Genomic DNA, 16,803 nt, shown 5'->3' with positions numbered 1-16,803 from the left:
TGTCTGGCACCAACAACCATGCCACATTCAAAGTCACTTAAATCCCCTTTCTTCCCCATTCTGATGCTCGGTTTGAACTTCAGTAAGTCGTCTTCACCACGTCCAAATGACTGAATGCATTGAGTTGTTGCCATGTGATTGGCTGATTAGCTATTTGTGTTAACAAGCAATTGAACAGGTGTGCCTAATAAAGTGGCCGGTGAGTGTGTGTAAAAAGCCTTTTTTTTTTCTCTCTCATTTTCTAGTCACATGTCAGAAATGTCATCAAAACACCCACTCGCTTGCACTGAATTCTGTGGAGGATCTCTTTCGAATTGTTTTTACGTGGGGGCTGGCTGGAGAAACTTCCGAGAAATTCTGTAGCCTCTGACAAACAGCCGTTCCGGAGAAAGTTAGGGTATTTTTTCGGAGTTCAGTGCATGTCTTAAAGGTACAGTGTGTAGAATTTTGTGATCTCTAGTGTTGAAGTTGCACGTTGCAGCTGAACACCCCTCACCTCACCCTCTCCTTCCAAACATTAGAAAGAAACTGTGACCGCCTTTAATTGTCATAAAAACTCGAAAGGTGTTTAGTTTGTCCAGTCTGGACTAATGTAAAAAACATGGCGGCCTCCATAGAGAGAGTCCCCTCGATGTAAATATAAAGTATTTGAATATAAAGGGTCTTTTCTGGGGTAAAGAAAACTACAATTCATACAATTTAGAAATGAACTAGTGAAAACATCATGAGGATTATTCTACATTAAATTTCTGCCAATAGTTCCCTTTCACCTAAATATTACACACTAGGCCTTTAAAGCAGCTTCACTACTGAAGAAAAAAGACTTTGCCTATTCCTCTCTGTAAGTGAAACAGAAATCCTATGTAAACTCTAATTTAAAGTTCCTTCTGTAAAATGCACAGTGAAGCAAGATGCTCTGTGGTTTCTGTGGACTATATCTGCCTGATCTCCTAGTGTACTGTCCGTAGAAATCCAAAAGTCGATGTGTAAACACAGCAGGGGATGCCCCTGGATTCACCGCGAGCAACTTTGTGTGGGGGGATTGATGCCGCTTCTTACAAGTGACAGATGCAAAAATGAAAGCAAAAGAAACAAAATATCTCCTGGTGAAGAGCAGTGCCATACACGTAGAAGACACAGACAAAGATATCAAGAGAGTTTCTCGTGATAAGAGTGTAAGTGTGTTGTAAACATCATCACGCAGTGGGGTTAAAATGTCACTCCCTCCCTCCTGCAGCTGTCTGCTGCACCCGGTGACTTCACCCCTTGCCTGAAAAACATGGAGGATTTGATACTGTTGTGAGTGCATCTGTGTTGAGCATGTGTAAAAGGCAAACTGCAGGTAAAGGCCGTAGCCAATTCTCTGGATTTTACCTGGAGGTCATGTTTGAAAACGGCTCTACAATGCTGTGAAGGCCTAGATTTTTCATTCTTCCATACAACAAAATAAAACAAATCTACTAATTCCAGAAATCTCTGTCTGTGTGGGCTGCATATCTTGACAACCCGCTTGTCTTATCAGCTTCAGACTTGGCACGTGTTTTGTTAAGGGCCAGAGGAAGGGCAATCTTGAATGCATATGTTGCATCCAGTTTTATTGGATTAAATAAACATACCCTCTTTTGTCCAATCCAAGGAACCTTATAGTATTTTTATAAATGGAGAGTACAGATTACCTAACCTGCTTTAAGTTGCTTTCTGTCTTTTCCTGCTGTAAGTGAAAGGCTACCACCAGCCATGCTGCACCTGTCCCTTCAGGCAGGGAGCTAAGACCAGAGGCAAAATGACAAACAGCCCCAGTCTGGACCACTGCTGGGTATTTATAACTACTAACTCTCAGGCAGGACCTACAGTGGATATGATAGTAAAAGGAACGAACATTAAGGCGATCAGTCAGTTAAGAAAGGGGGATGATAAGGAAAGGATCATAAAAATGAAGGATTAATTGTAAGCAAATGTAACGAGTGTAATAGGGGTAAAAGAGCTGTGTAAAAAGAGTAGGGCTGTACTCTAGTTCTGTCTCCCCTCCCCCTCTTCATGGTTGGGGCTCCCCTGACAGCATGTGGCGCTACCTAACCAAAACATTGCTTTGCATCATTCGTCTCCAGCCAAGAAGCCTGGGGGCAGGGTCCCACAGAGTGTGTATGTGTGTGAGTCCATTCAGAAATGAATGCAGGGCCAGACCACAGCACGTGTGGTTGAACTGAATGCTGAGAGCATCCATGTGGCTGCTGACTAGAGAGGAGAGGCTGAGAAGTGTGAGTGAAGGAGATGACGGATGGTTCCTTCAGCCTTAAACAAGCGTCTACAACATGGAGCACCTGCTTGCTGGATGCCAGGGACAGACAGCGGGTAGTGTGGCAGATCCGGAAGGCTGTGTTTACTCAGGAAAGGCCCAGTGCCCTCATTAAAGACAGGATCCAGACTGAATCTCAATGAAGACATCCAACAGCAGCAGACGGCAGATGGGACAGTGACTGCCTCCTTCTGTCTGCTCTGTACTACCCTCTCCCATCCTGTAGCATCAAGACCCTGTTTATCTTATTTAGATTAGTGAAAGGCTTGATTTGATTTGAAGATTTCTTAGATAAAAGTCACATTCCTCAACTCTCACTACCTCCAGCTGTGTAGCTACAGTAAATTGTTGCCTCTGTTAACCAAGGTGCTGCCAGACACTACCATGTATACTGATCATGTTTTGTTTATTTCAAGGCAAGAATGTGTTGTTACCTTTTTCCAAGATTAATAAATCACTTCACTACAGGCTACAAGTTGGTTGGGTATGAAGACAATTGTTTTTGTCTACTAAGTCTTGGGAGGCAACCTAATAAAACATTTTGCAGGTAGACTGAAAACAGCCCTACATTAAAGCAGTGCAAAGCTCCACCACCACTCGAATCAATATGGTTTACACATGACCCACTAATTCTGGGGGTAAATGTTAATTCATATCAAGGAATAAGGATTAAAAAGTTACCAACACATAGAGCTGGGCGATAAGACAATATCTATAATAATCGCGATGTAACTTTTCATTGATAGAAAGTAAAGACGTGTCGATATATCGTCGATAGAAATTTATCCCATCGATGTTTTCATGGACAAAATGAACAGCTGGAAAATGTGGCTATAATAGAGTTACGCCCACACCAGGTTAGGTTGAAGCCCAGAGAGATTAGGCAGAGCAGCAGCACAGGTGTTAATGTTAAAGCACCACTAAAAACATATCTGTTCTCATTGGCCTTCTCCTCGAGTTAAGTTTTTATCCCAGCTGACTTTATTTCATTTTATTATGTATCTTATATTTTACTTTATTTAAAAATTTCTATCATTCTACTTTCTCTCTCATTCTGTTTATTCTGATGTGTTGCGTGTTACTATCCTCTTGTTGTACCTTGTACTGTGAAGCACTTTTGTCAGCCAAGTTGCTTTAAATGTGCTATATAAATAAATTTGACATTGACCATCACCGATCACAAGTTATTAGGACATGTACATGACCAACTATCTGTTTGTTTGATTCGATCCAGAGTTTATGAGAAGCATGTTTAAGCTGGCTACACAGTACGAGATGTTACGTGTCACGCACAGTCAGGTCATAGATGGTGAATATCCCATGTGAATATCAATTCATGTCTGAAAAGGGACAGAGGCAAGCGGGGTGACACACACTCACAGACAAAAGTTTCTCCTGCAAATTATGACGTAATGCTGTGTTATAACTTATTTGTTGCAAAGGAAGTGACACCCTGTTTATCCAGGAACATAAATAGGAATTCTTCAGATATTTGTAAAGATCCGTTCTATGTGTGAGTGATTAGAAAACATCAGAGAAGCAGAGTCACTTGTTGACCAGCAGAGTAATGAGCCTCAATGCAGTGGAGCTGATTAAGATAAGATAAAACTTTATTAGTCCACACACTGGGGAAATTCAGTTGTTACAGCAGCAGGTATGTCAGAGTTAGGCTGACAGAATAAAGAAATAGAAAAAGGCAATAGAGATATCGACAGGAAAAAAAATATTGTGATAAAATCTTTTCCATGTGGCCCAGCTCTACCTATACAGCAAACTCCCATTCTAATAGTAATATTGTTGTCAATCTCTGAGTTCATGAGCTATGGCCTGACAACTAATTATCGTCTGGAAGAATCAACCACAATATTTTTTGGCTACCGGTGTTGATGGTTGATATCGGGGCTAAGACTATGTCTTCCGTTCAGCGTACACGGTTTACAGTCAGGCTAGTTTTTTTTATTACATGAGCCAAAAACAAAACATTTTTGGCTAATCTCTATTATTAGCTATCTGCATATAAATGCAGATTAAATTAATAAGACGATAACTGATGTATTTTAGTCAATGCATTTTTGCTCTCCGCATGAACTGCTTACCAGTGGGCAACCAAAGCCTGCTCAAATGCGATTGGTCAAACCAAAAAACAAAAACCAGAAGGCTTCTGGCTCCAAAATCCCCTTGTCCCTCGCCTGCAGTAGAATCTGTTTATAGCTATTATATTATCAATCACTTCAATGGATAATAATGTTAAGTAAAGTACTTTACTAATTGATAGGATTTGCAGTTTGTTTACTATGTCTTACTGTTGATGTTAATGAACTTTGATCATTTTTACAAGGAGTTGTATTGCAATTAGTAATGCACACTTGAAGGCAGCTCCAAAAATGAAACTTAAAAGGGTACATGTTGTTTGCATTGCAAACGCTGCTTTCTGTCCTCTCGGTTGCTTTGTACTGTATAATGTAACAAAGAAAAAGAAATGGTGGTGAAAACAATGACTGGCAACGTAATCTGTGAACTTTCTCAGGGAATTGTCTGGACTTTTGGGGGGAACTCTAAACGTACTTGTGCAACAGTAAGTCATCGGTGTGAAACACAGTGGCCACTGAGCAGTACAAGAGCCTGTCTACAGACATTTGCCAGCAGTAAATGGATTAAACGAAGCTTCGAGGCAAAGAGTTTGAATTGATTATGTTTACTCGATGAGTTACTTGAGGAATCATTTCAGTCCTAATTGCAAGATGGTTAGGGCTGTAACAATGCTCCAAATCCAAGGTTCAGTTTGACCTCCATTTTGAACAGTAAAGAGAACATGTTGGACTTGACTTGACATAAAACTACATCACGAAAATAACCAAAGAATAGGAAAAAGGGTGTGTGTGCATGTATGTCTCCCACAGTCTCTGATTTCCTCCTGACTCCAACTTTAGCAACGAGGCATCTGCTCCCGAGCAGCGACAACGCACAGACTTTACAACACACTTTTGTAAAGGTAAAACAGACGATCCTCTACGATCTCCACACTCCTTGCTCTGAAGATACTAGTCACTTCTGTCTGTTGGTTCAGATTATGAAGGGTTGCGGTCCCAGGGTTATGATTGGATTGAAGTGTACGCACACATGCAACAGGCTGCACCTGCTGCTGTGTCAGCATCAGGGGTGAGGCAGTGAGACGTGTCGTGGTTCTGTCTTCGTGTACCGAATCTGTGGAAGTCTGGACCGCGGTTTTGGTTCGAGATTTGATACACCCCTAGTGATGGCAATACAGAACCAAATATTTGTAGGCCGGTTAGATGAAAAGCTGAACGTGAAATGCATTTTCATATAGCGAGAATGTCCACATACCTCTTACATGTTGTGAATTTTATCAATGATGATGGCTTTCACTGTGATTTATTTCATATTGTTTGAATTCACAGTTTGGGGTAATAGTACACACCTTCCAGATCAGCTGTGAAAGTAACACTAGAAAGATCTAGAAAATTATTCCGTTGTACCATACTTCTGACACAGAATGCAACACTCAAATTGTAATACAAAAATAATGGTAAAGGAAATAAATCCTGCATACTCTCACACATTGAATGCAAACAATGAAACTCACCCAACTCATTAGACTTTGCTTTTTAATTCCCACTAATTGATTAGTCAAACCGGGGTATTTTTTTTATCGAGGACAGCCCTAACGAACACACACCTCCTCCCTTTTCACTGTCTTAATCACTTCATCTCAAATCATGGCTCCCGAGGCACTCAACATCTTGCTCACACGCCTGGATGCTGTTATACAGATAATCCTCTACTGCCCAGCAGAAACCCTGAGTGCTGCTGGATTCTCCCCTGTCACATTGTGTTTGTCAGACAGTAGACACTTTTTTATAATCATGCTACATCTCGTAACCCACTTGTGCTGCAGGGACAAGGCCGCAATGCAACACCACATGCTGCACGCTAATGTTCCATAATTGGGAGTGTTAATGAACATGTGTATTGAGAGAGGGGGTCAACTGAGGAATAGGAAGATATTTGTTTTATTTTTTGACGTTATTGAATGTTCTGTTTGTGAATTTGAGGCTGAGTTTCCAGTTGAATTATGGAGAAGATATAAATACATAGTAGTAAATGCTTTTTTACAGGCAAACCAAATGTTCCCTACGAACTGCGTATGGGCAACATTTTCAATATGATACCAACAAACCTCTCTGAAATCCAGTGTCAGTTTATTTAATTTTTTCTTCTCTTCCTTCTCTCTTAGATCTGGGATCACTATCCTGGGATGATTTGGAGAATGACCTACCAGATGAATTGATCCCTAATGGTGGCGATCTAGGCCTGATGGGTGGGATGCCTTCAAATGGTGGAGCAGCACCTGGAGCTGGGCCAGGTGGCACCCCTGCAGGCCTTGGTGGTGGCCCTGTAGTCCCAGATGCAGCTGCCAAGCACAAGCAGCTCTCAGAGCTCCTTCGAGCTGGTAGCACCTCCAGTATCACAGCTGCAGGACTGAACTCGGCGAGCCCTCAGTCAGGCGGAATAGGGCCTCAGCTGGGTAAACCACTGGGTAAGAGCCCCCTTGGGCAAGGCTCCCCCAACAACCACCCGTCCCCCCAGGCCCAAAAAGCAGGAACACCAACTGGAATAGCAGGACAGAACAACAATAATACTGCAACAATGGGTTTCAACCAGGCCATGATCAACAATAGCCAGGGACATGCTGGGCTGCTGACCCAGGGAGGGAAGCCCCAACCTGGGCAGGTGATGAACGGTGGTCTCGGACCTGGAGCTGGGAGAGGACGGGGAGCAGGAGTAGCAGGCCTGCAGTACCAGGGAAAGACAATGCAGGGAGCCTCGGCAGGAGCCGGAGGAGCACCTAGTGCTTTGGCAGAGACTCTCAGCCAGGGAGGGCAGCAGATGGGAGCTCATGCCACCCTTAATGCAGCCCAGCAAGCAGGCAACATGAACAAGGTGAGTCACAGCTCCATTTCCATCACGGTTCCCTTCAGTGTAGTGTTTGTGCATCCACATGTTAGGTGTGGATCTATCTAAGTGCTCTATAGATATTGAGATTGGACAGGATTTTCTTTTAAAATGTGTAATGTATTTGGTAACTTCACTGTTATGAATTCATTAAGATTGTGGCCACATAGGAAGCTACATTGCGCTTTCAAGTAGGGATGTCAGGATTAACCTGTGCGAGCTACTGAAACATTAGTTGAGAAGAGGGAACTGAAGTAACTTATTTCCACCAGAGCTGGACAAAGAACTCCATCGGAGTGTGTGTGCGTGCGCGTGTGTGTGTGTGTGTGTGTGTGTGTGTGTGTGTGTGTGTGTGTGTGTCAGGAGTGGCTGACACACACACCCTCTCTCACTCTTCCTATTAACCATTATAAATGTAGCCAAGGATTTAATTCTATCCAATAATGAAAGGTTATAGTATAATAAAGACATGAAGAATGTGGCTTGAACCAGGACACGTTTAGTTTTTCAAAATTAGTCAAAATGTCGCTCCCATGAAAGAACAACTACCATTGCTGACCCTTCAAAATAAAACTTCCAGACAGCCACACAGTTTATGACAGGAAAAACAAATTTAGTGACCAACCTTCCACAATAAGGCAAATAAATAAATTGCTTACATAAATTACTTTTATATAGATAAACGTTACGCTACAAAAACTGGATAAGGTGTATGATGATAATAATACATATTTTAGTTAATAAGCTTTATTTTTGGCTATCTATTAGCTTTATATTGCTTGTTGTGAGTCTTTTTTCTTCTATAGTATCGATAATCTTGAAAACCGTGAAGCCGTGATATTTCCTCGGACAATCGTGGCACCAAAATTTTATATCGTGACACCCTAGTTGTGTGTCTTTTTCCTTCTATAGTACCAATAATATATCGTAGAAAATCGTGAAACCATGATAATTCCTCTGACAATAATCGTGGCACCAAAATTTCACATCGTGACATCCTTACTTTCGAGTACTATCATCTTCACTCCATCCATGAGTGTGTTTAATAACGTCCACGGTTGAGTCTTGAGAAGAGGACTACTTAGTTAGATATTGTAGTTTTATCAATTCTTATGGTTATGAAATTAATTAACCCTAACCCCTAAAACCTGTTAATCCCCATGTCCCTAATCACAACACACACAGATGCAGTGAGCTGCTGAGAAGAGACTTTTAGTGAGAGTCAACGTGTGTGTTGAGATTTATTCTTGAATAGAGTACACATGCTATAACCACAAGAAAGATTAGAAGCTCACATAGAAGTATCTTTGAAGGGACTGGCAGTATTTTGAAGGAGGAGGCCTCAGATGTTCTCCTGTGAATATCATGTCACCAACAGCTCAAGAGCAAAAAACCACAAGATCCAGTCTTTGTGTGTTGCTTCCGCTATTGTGCTTTAATCGCAGGTTGTAAATCTCTTTCTGGGCATTTGTGTTGGTCAGAGGCCTTTGTCACTCCTTCCTGCCTCATGCTCCTTTGTTATTGTGTATGTGCGAACACTCCCCTTGCTTTCTCTGGCTCATTGGATGGCTGCTTGCCCTGTCAGTCTCACAGAGGAGGACAGGTATTGTAAACCACTTAATCAGTTAGAATGACATAGGCCGATTGCAGCGAGGAAGGAGGAGGGGAGGAAGCTCAGCTGTGTAGTCAGGCAGGGCAGTAGAGCGGTGAGATGATAGGTGGCAACTGTCCTGCCTGCTGAAGTGTGGAGTCTGTCAGAGAGTCAGGGGGGGCGGACTGAATGGAGAAAGCAAAGCAAAGTGGGCGTTCATTTGTGTGTTCATGTCCGCCTGCTCAGCTGTGTTGAAAGGCTGCCAGTGTCTGGTCGTCTCAGCTGGCTCTTTTTTTATCTGGTCTGTTGGAGCGGTGTCAACAGCCGCAGGGGATACAGCCTGGCCCGGCATGTCGGGGGTCTGGTCTGGTCTCCCAGCAGCTCTGAAGATGGGAGTGTAGCAAGTTGATCAGTGTGTAAAGCCTGGAATTAACAAGGCTTTTAATCACTGGGCACATCACATGTGGATGTATGCAGTCATGATTCTTGAAAGTGGGCAGCATGGGTAAACTCACTCTCATAGCAATTTGTATTGCAATTACTCAGTTTGTATTTTATTACACCTAGCTTAAACTAAAGTCTAATATAACAGCCCTGCCATAAAGAAAAAATACAAATATATATAATATAATATAACATATTTTGTATAATAAATAATTAGATTAGATTAGATTCAACTTTATTGTCATTGTACAGAGTACAGGTACTGAGACAACGAAATGCATAAATAATACAAAATATTGATACTTAATAAACATTTTCTTACCTGATGACATTATTGGAATCATGAAATTGTATATTATAACAGCTGGGTATTGTTTTTCATACCTATACCAATACATTGACTTAAATAGTGCTTTCTGAAAAATACTTTTATACCTTTATGGCAATGATACACACTTGTGCAACAACAAACACTGTAAATGCACACATTTTCTGCTACCAGTGTTTTCCCTACATGCATTTAGCAGCAGCGGTGCACCACTACTGAATTACTACCACCGCTGCTGAACTGACTTTATTTTTGTCATAACACCAAGCACAGAGTAGGCTTGTCGCGATAATTACTCTTATCGACGAATCAAACGATATATAAACAGGAACTTGATAATTTTGCTGTCATGAACATTTAGCCATTCATGTGGCTTCTCTCTGTGTCTGAAAGCGAGGCAAAGTTCACACACGCGCACACCACACACACACACTGGACCGGCCCCGCTCACATTCACTCACACAGAGCGAAACACACAGTGAAGCAGCTGGAGGTGAAGTGAAAGCATTTTGGGTTTAAGCTGGATGAGAGGAGAGCCCATTAACCAGGATCTTAGGTTTGCACACCTTACCTCCGCTGCTACAACTCCATCCTAGGGCAGGCACTGGATACTCAATTGTATCTAAGCAGTCAGTTCTGTTTCATAAAACTAAAGGATTCAAAGTTCAGTACCCAACCCAAAATAATAATAATAATTTTACAATATTGATATTTGCCATGATTAACTTTAAACTGTGTGTTAAAACTTAACTTTGCTTCTAAATATCAATTGTTTCAAAAAACCTTTATAAGATTGAAATACAATATAATAATAATATCATCACAACACTGTTCCACTGAAATAATCTTTTTTTTTTTCTGGGAAGAGGCTCTTAAGTACAAACAATTCTCAGGGGTCTTGCTGAAGAATTAATTTGGATGACAACCCAACAGGATCTTGAGAATACGACTGCCAAATTGCACTTAATTACCTGTCAGAGTGGCTCACAGCTAATTACAAATCGAAGTAGGTAATCTCTTACCTACTTACTCCAGAGCCAGAGTTCTCTCTTGTGGATCGACTTTAAAAATTTTGCTGCTATCTAGTTGTAGAAGAGAGGGAGGAGACAGAGGGGGAACATTTTGAAATGTGTCTGTAGTCGAGGGATGGGGAAGTCCATCCTGCCAGTAGCTGGTGTCGTACTGAGCTGTGCCATAGCATCAGTGAGCTGGTTTAGGCCTAAACAGCACAGTTAGCCTGGCTATGTTGGTGCCTGTGCTGGCAGAGGGGGTCTTGTAATGACAAATTGGCTTTAGATTTCAAGGAGAACCTTTATTGGCATATTGGTGCTGCTTTGACAGATGTAGCAGATTATGAACACACAAGAAAATCATCATCCATCATATCATCTGGACTTCTCAGAGTTCAAATAGAGTCACAAGTCTTTGTTTATGGAAACGGTTTCATTGAAAACATCACATCATTATCACATAAATGTTAACCTCTGGCTAGGTAGAAGTAGCGTGTAAATGACTGGTGGATACTGTGAGTTGTAATCTGCCAGGTAAACGTTCAAGCTTATTAAATCAATACGTTAAACTTGTAAATACTTTGACCAAGTTAAGTCAAGCCTTTGTAATGTCAGCATTGTAAAATAGCTTTTCCTGCCAGTCTTTAGAGATAATAATGCTTTACTATTACATTTACATTTTGCTCGATAAATCTGTTTTCCAGATGGGCCTAGGAAGCAATGGGGGTCCGTTTGGCACTCCACCCTACGGTCAGGGTGCCACTGGGCCGGGCCAGCAGCTAAACCCTCAGCAGCAGCTCCAGAACAAGGCTGCTCTTGCCAACAGTCTGCCACCCTTCCCCAGCGAACTCAAAGGGGCTGCTGTCACAAGCGTGCCAAACATGGTTAGTGCTTTTTACACATTCAGGCATTGCCATACAGTTACTCAATATATTTATAAACGTACTGTACTATTTAAGTGTTATAGTTTCCAAGTTTATTGTTGACAAATTGATTCATTTTATTAATTAAGATACAAGGACCACACCACGTCTGTGTCTTGATGTTTAAATCTATTTAACAGCTCATGTCTATTTGTCTGTAATCAGTGTTTCCGTGTCGATTATATATTTAATAAAGATACAAGCTTGAATTTTGTTCTTCTTTTAGAATTTTCATTTAGTGTTTGCAGAACTCGTACAATGTTGTCCATCGACTTATAAGAATTGGTAGCACCACAAGTAAATGAGATGGACAGCTTTATTTTAACCCATTACAACTTTCACATGTCTGCCTTTTTCTTTGTCAACCATGCAGCAGCCTCAGCAGCAGGCCGCGATGCTCCCCCTGGCTGGCAGCGGAGGTGTGGCAGTGCCTTCGGCAGGACCTACAGCTGACCCAGAGAAGCGCAAGCTGATCCAGCAGCAGCTGGTCCTGCTGCTTCACGCACACAAGTGCCAGCGACGGGAGCAGGCCAATGGGGAGGTGAGGGCCTGTGCCCTGCCTCACTGCCGCACCATGAAGAACGTCCTCAACCACATGACCCACTGCCAGGCCGGCAAGTCCTGCCAGGGTGAGTTGGCATATTTGAAATAAATAGGCGCGAATTAAATCGATGACTTCCAGGTGTTCAAAAGTTTAAAACAATTTTTTGATGCGTTTTCAGTGTTCATTGTTTCATTGAAAGCTCTTTTTTAATATATGATATATGTATTAATCGCAGCCATAAATTAATCAGATCAGGAATTATTGATTTATTCCAAACAATCTAAACATTTTAGCTTACGTCAGTCATTTCCAGTTATACCTCATTAGTTGTGCAGACTTTCTTTCTATCATCTTTTCAATGAATTGATCAAATTTTATTTGGATGGGCCATATTCACAAATCACTATTTGTCTCATAGGGCTTAACAATGTGCGACAGCCTCTGTTCTTAAAGTGATAGTTTACCCAAAAATGATAATTCACTCATTATCTACTCACTACTATGGAGGGGTGGGTGAAGTGTTTGAGCCCACAAAACACTACTGGAGTTTCAAACAGTGTAGCAGCCAGGTGGCTAAGCTTATGGACGTTAACATTTTTGACAGTCCCTGAATGTGTAAATGACAACTTTTGGAGTCAAATATGATTGTCGGGGCTTGCAGGCACCAATATCCCCAATATCTTCAGTTTAGCAGTTCAGTCGACTGCTAAACTATTTACTACTAAAACTCCATAAGTGTTTGTGGACTCAAACACTTCACCCACCCCTCCATCGGCAAAGGGGTGAGTAGATAATGAGTGAATTGTCATTTTTGGGTGAACTTACCCTCAACAAGAGTAAAATCTCCATTAACAGTGGAAAAAACCTCAGAGAGAGCCACATGTGAGGGATCCCTCTCCCAGAACGGACATAAGTGCAATATAACTGAGATCAACGAAATAACAGTATATACATTGATTAGAGGCAGTTTTTAGAAACAGTTTGTAACATAATGGAAAAGTGTGTCAATGTTTTAAGTATTCGTACATAAGAAAATGTCTGATAGAAATGAAGGGAGCAGCTTGGCTATAGATTGTCAATTTCTGTCTGCTATTGAAACCCATTCTTCCTGTTTCACCCTTAGCATTGATGTGATGAAAAATTCTTCTCCAGCTTCTCTTATTTAAGTTTGACTCATGTGTTTTTGCTGTGCTTGGACTCTAAAGTTATATCTTAAGTCAAACACATTTAGAACCGAAGGTGCGTGAAGTGTAAAGGCGTCTGTGTTTCTGCTCTCTGCATGCCAGCTCATTTCCTCTTGCCCAGGATCTCTGCTTCTCGCAGTCACTGAAACAACAGTGGCGTGAGATTTTGTTTCCTAACACGTAGTTATCATCTGTAAAATTTTACATTCATCTTGTGTCTGTTGGCATTGTCAATTTTTCACCTGAAGAAGCCCTGGAGTCTGCAGACTGCTTGGTTTGGCTTCGGACCTAAATTTGATGACTTTTTCTTTGCATACATAGTCGCAGAAAACCACCAAAGTGATAGTGCTGCTATGTTTGAGTTTGCCAGTATTACTGGCATTCTCACAAAGAAAATATGATCTAATTGTGTTTTTTTTTCCACAGCCCTTGAAGCTTGAAGACATAAGTGTATATGGAGCTATAGTCAAAAGTACCAGGCAGCAAGCAAATTTGATGTTAGCCTGCTTATGATTTCTTGTGAGAAATCTAGCTGCTAGCACATCTAGTGATGTCACGATATGAAATTTTGCTGCCATGATTATTGTCAGAGGAAATATCACGGTTTCATTATTTTCACGATTACTTATACTATAGAAGGAAAAATACACACAACAAACAATATATAGTGTATAGATAGCTGATAATATAGCTAATGAACTAAAATATTTACTGTTATAATCAACAATATCCAGTCAGTTTTTATTGTGTAACATTTAGCTATTTAAAAGTAATTTATTTAAGCTTTCTTATTTAGTTGCCTTATTTTGGAAGGTTGGTCATTGAATTTGTGTTTCCTGTCATCATAAGCAGTTTATCTGTTTTGGACTTTTATTGTGAAGGGTCACCGACAGAAGTTGTTCTGTTTTGGGAGCGAGGTGTTGACTAGTTGTGAAAAAGTGGTAAACTGTCCTGGTTCAAGCCACATTCTTCATGTCCTTCTTAAACTATTACTTCTCAGTGGGTGAATTAAACTCCTGGCTACATTTAAAATGGTTAATAGGAGGAGCGACAGAGAGAGCTTCAGTAAACACTACATGGATCATTACTGGGTTGAATATAATAACCATCATATTGATTTCATGGGATATTGTCCTAAGCATTGCTTCAATTACTGGTTGGTGAAAATCGTCAGGATAAAGGTTTTATAACTTGCTGCTAACTTTTCTCCCTTATCTCCTTCTGCTTTCCCTTGTAGTGGCTCACTGTGCGTCGTCCAGACAGATCATCTCCCACTGGAAAAATTGCACACGACACGATTGTCCCGTCTGCCTGCCGCTGAAGAATGCCAGCGACAAGCGCACCCAGCAGCGTAAGTACGAGTAGCTGGCTCTGGTCTGCTGCCACATAAACATTGTCAACTCTTCATCTTTTACCACACTCACCAAACACGAAGTTGAATTATCTCCATTGACTGTATTTAATAAGTTGGACGAAATGGAGACATTGTAACCTCTGAGTTTGTTTAACAAAGGCCTCAGTCTTTTACACAGCCATGACAGGAAACTATACAGAGCTTTAATAGTCCACAGTGACATCTTTAGAAAGAGTCAGACCTGCATGTTGCTTTCCTGAAAGCAGTCAAAAATGTTTGTGTGTAGAATGTGTTTACTTATAGCCATTCGGACAAGTCTGGCAGTTTATTTCTAGGCTTATGCTCCTCCGCGACGACTTAAAGCACTTGATTAGTAAGAGTGCGGTCCTGCTGTGCCTGTAATCTGACACACAGAAGTAGCAGAAGTGTGATGGCGGGACAGAGGGTGGAAATGGAGAGCGTGCGCTCGAGAAGTCCCATGCAGCCATTGGCTGTTGTGCTGTTTACCGCCACTCCCCACTCGAACAGAGCTGAGTCTGACACCATCTACCTCGTACAAGAACTGTTTTGTTTTTCACTCGATCCATGTTACTGTTATTATGCGCTCACAGTCTGTTTAGTTTTTTTGCTAACCACTGTTTTCTTCTCTGGATTACCTAATTTAGTTGCTGGAACATTTATGTTAGTTGCTTAAAACTTTTTTTCTTCCATTTTAGTTCTGTTTTCTTTCTTTAATTCACCATTGTGCCCAGCATCTTTCATCACTTAGAGCATTCCAGGGTTGGTCTGTCCCCGTTTGGCTTGCATGTTAAAGAACATGATGCTGGGGCTTGTGTCTCTCCTGCCAACGCAAACAGAGCGCAGTATTACTTTGTTCTGCCTCCTCCGATCTTTGTCTTTGCACAAATGGAGTGCCTTTTTAGTTCAACTAATGCCTGAACCCAGAAAAATATGCTAATGCTATGTCCCCTGAAGGGATTTATTCATTTATTCAGTTCACTGCTTTTCAAAGCGTTTAGCCTTATGTTAATGTTCTTACTGTATAATGCTGCCATGTTATGACCAGCTTGCCAGAGGTCAAGGTGTCAAAATGCATGTGAATTTTTTGTCACCTGTTTTATTCTACATCTCAGTCATGTTTTCACCAAACCAGACACTTTTAATATATATTGGGCTTGGCACACAGCATCAGCATTTACATATTGTTTAGGTACTCACCCTGTTGCAGCAGTAGAGTAAGTAACATGGTCAGCACGGCAAGCTGATAACAGTATCGTCAGTATGATTATCTCGGTTTTGGATTGATGAATCTTTCTCTCTTTCCCCAGCTATGCTGAGCTCTCCCAACACAGGCCTCCAGAACCCCATGTCTTCGGTTGGAGTGGGCCAGCCCAGTGCTCCCACCATTAATACCTCAGCCCCAATAGACCCCAGCTCCATGCAGAGAGCCTACGCAGCACTTGGGCTGCCTTACAGCAGCCAGGCCACTGGGCAGGCCCAGCAGGCTGCAGGCCCAGGACAGTCAGCAGGGGCACAGAACACACAGGCCCAGCAACAACAGCTTTCGCAGCAGATGAGACCAATTAATGCACTTGGTAAATCCAGACAAGCTGATTTTATTTCTACGTTTTCTGTAAGCTGTCTAACATGGTATTGTCTGTTAAATTAGTCTGTATGTATTGGTTGGCTTTTGCATCTACACACTGCTGCAACAACACTCAATAGGTGTGAATTATAAGAAATGAAAAAGCCCTAAAAACGGATTAAGACAGAAAATCATAAATTTTAATACTTGCAGTCATTTTAACTTGTGTTTTGTGGTGTAGAGTGCACTTCAGTTACAAACGTGGCAGCTATTCAATTGTATTTCCTGAGCTTGATTTTGAAATCAGGCTGTGCTATTTGCTCACAGAGTTCTATTTTACAGGTAACCAGATGGCTCTTGGAGGTGCGGCAATGGGTGTGAACACTTCAGAACAGACAAACCTGCACACAGACTCCCTTCCCAACTCACTCAACACTAACAAGTTAGTCCCTGTCAATAAGAACTGTCTTCATTCGCTGATCTGATTCATTTGTTGAATTGAGAGCAACATTTTATATTTAAACCTAAATGTTCTTAATTGTTTGTCACATCTTACCCTCTTTGTAACTC

General features: G+C 41.4%; 1 protein-coding gene across 3 annotated transcripts in view; it reads left to right on the top strand.

Moving 5' to 3' along the window:
- crebbpa (CREB binding protein a) overlaps positions 1-16,803 on the top strand; it is a 42,547-nt gene that overhangs the window by 7,695 nt on the left and 18,049 nt on the right. For all 3 annotated transcript variants that reach the window (XM_020083951.2, XM_020083950.2, XM_020083948.2), the window contains exons 2-7: positions 6,552-7,258; positions 11,348-11,527; positions 11,940-12,195; positions 14,532-14,645; positions 15,977-16,243; positions 16,576-16,675. In XM_020083951.2, the coding sequence (XP_019939510.2) occupies positions 6,552-7,258; positions 11,348-11,527; positions 11,940-12,195; positions 14,532-14,645; positions 15,977-16,243; positions 16,576-16,675 (1,624 nt within the window). The remainder of the gene's footprint in view (positions 1-6,551; positions 7,259-11,347; positions 11,528-11,939; positions 12,196-14,531; positions 14,646-15,976; positions 16,244-16,575; positions 16,676-16,803) is intronic.

Source organism: Paralichthys olivaceus, chromosome 8, assembly GCF_024713975.1.
Source record: "Paralichthys olivaceus isolate ysfri-2021 chromosome 8, ASM2471397v2, whole genome shotgun sequence".
NCBI classification, from domain to species: domain Eukaryota; kingdom Metazoa; phylum Chordata; class Actinopteri; order Pleuronectiformes; family Paralichthyidae; genus Paralichthys; species Paralichthys olivaceus.
This window is presented reverse-complemented; position numbering and strand designations above follow the sequence as displayed.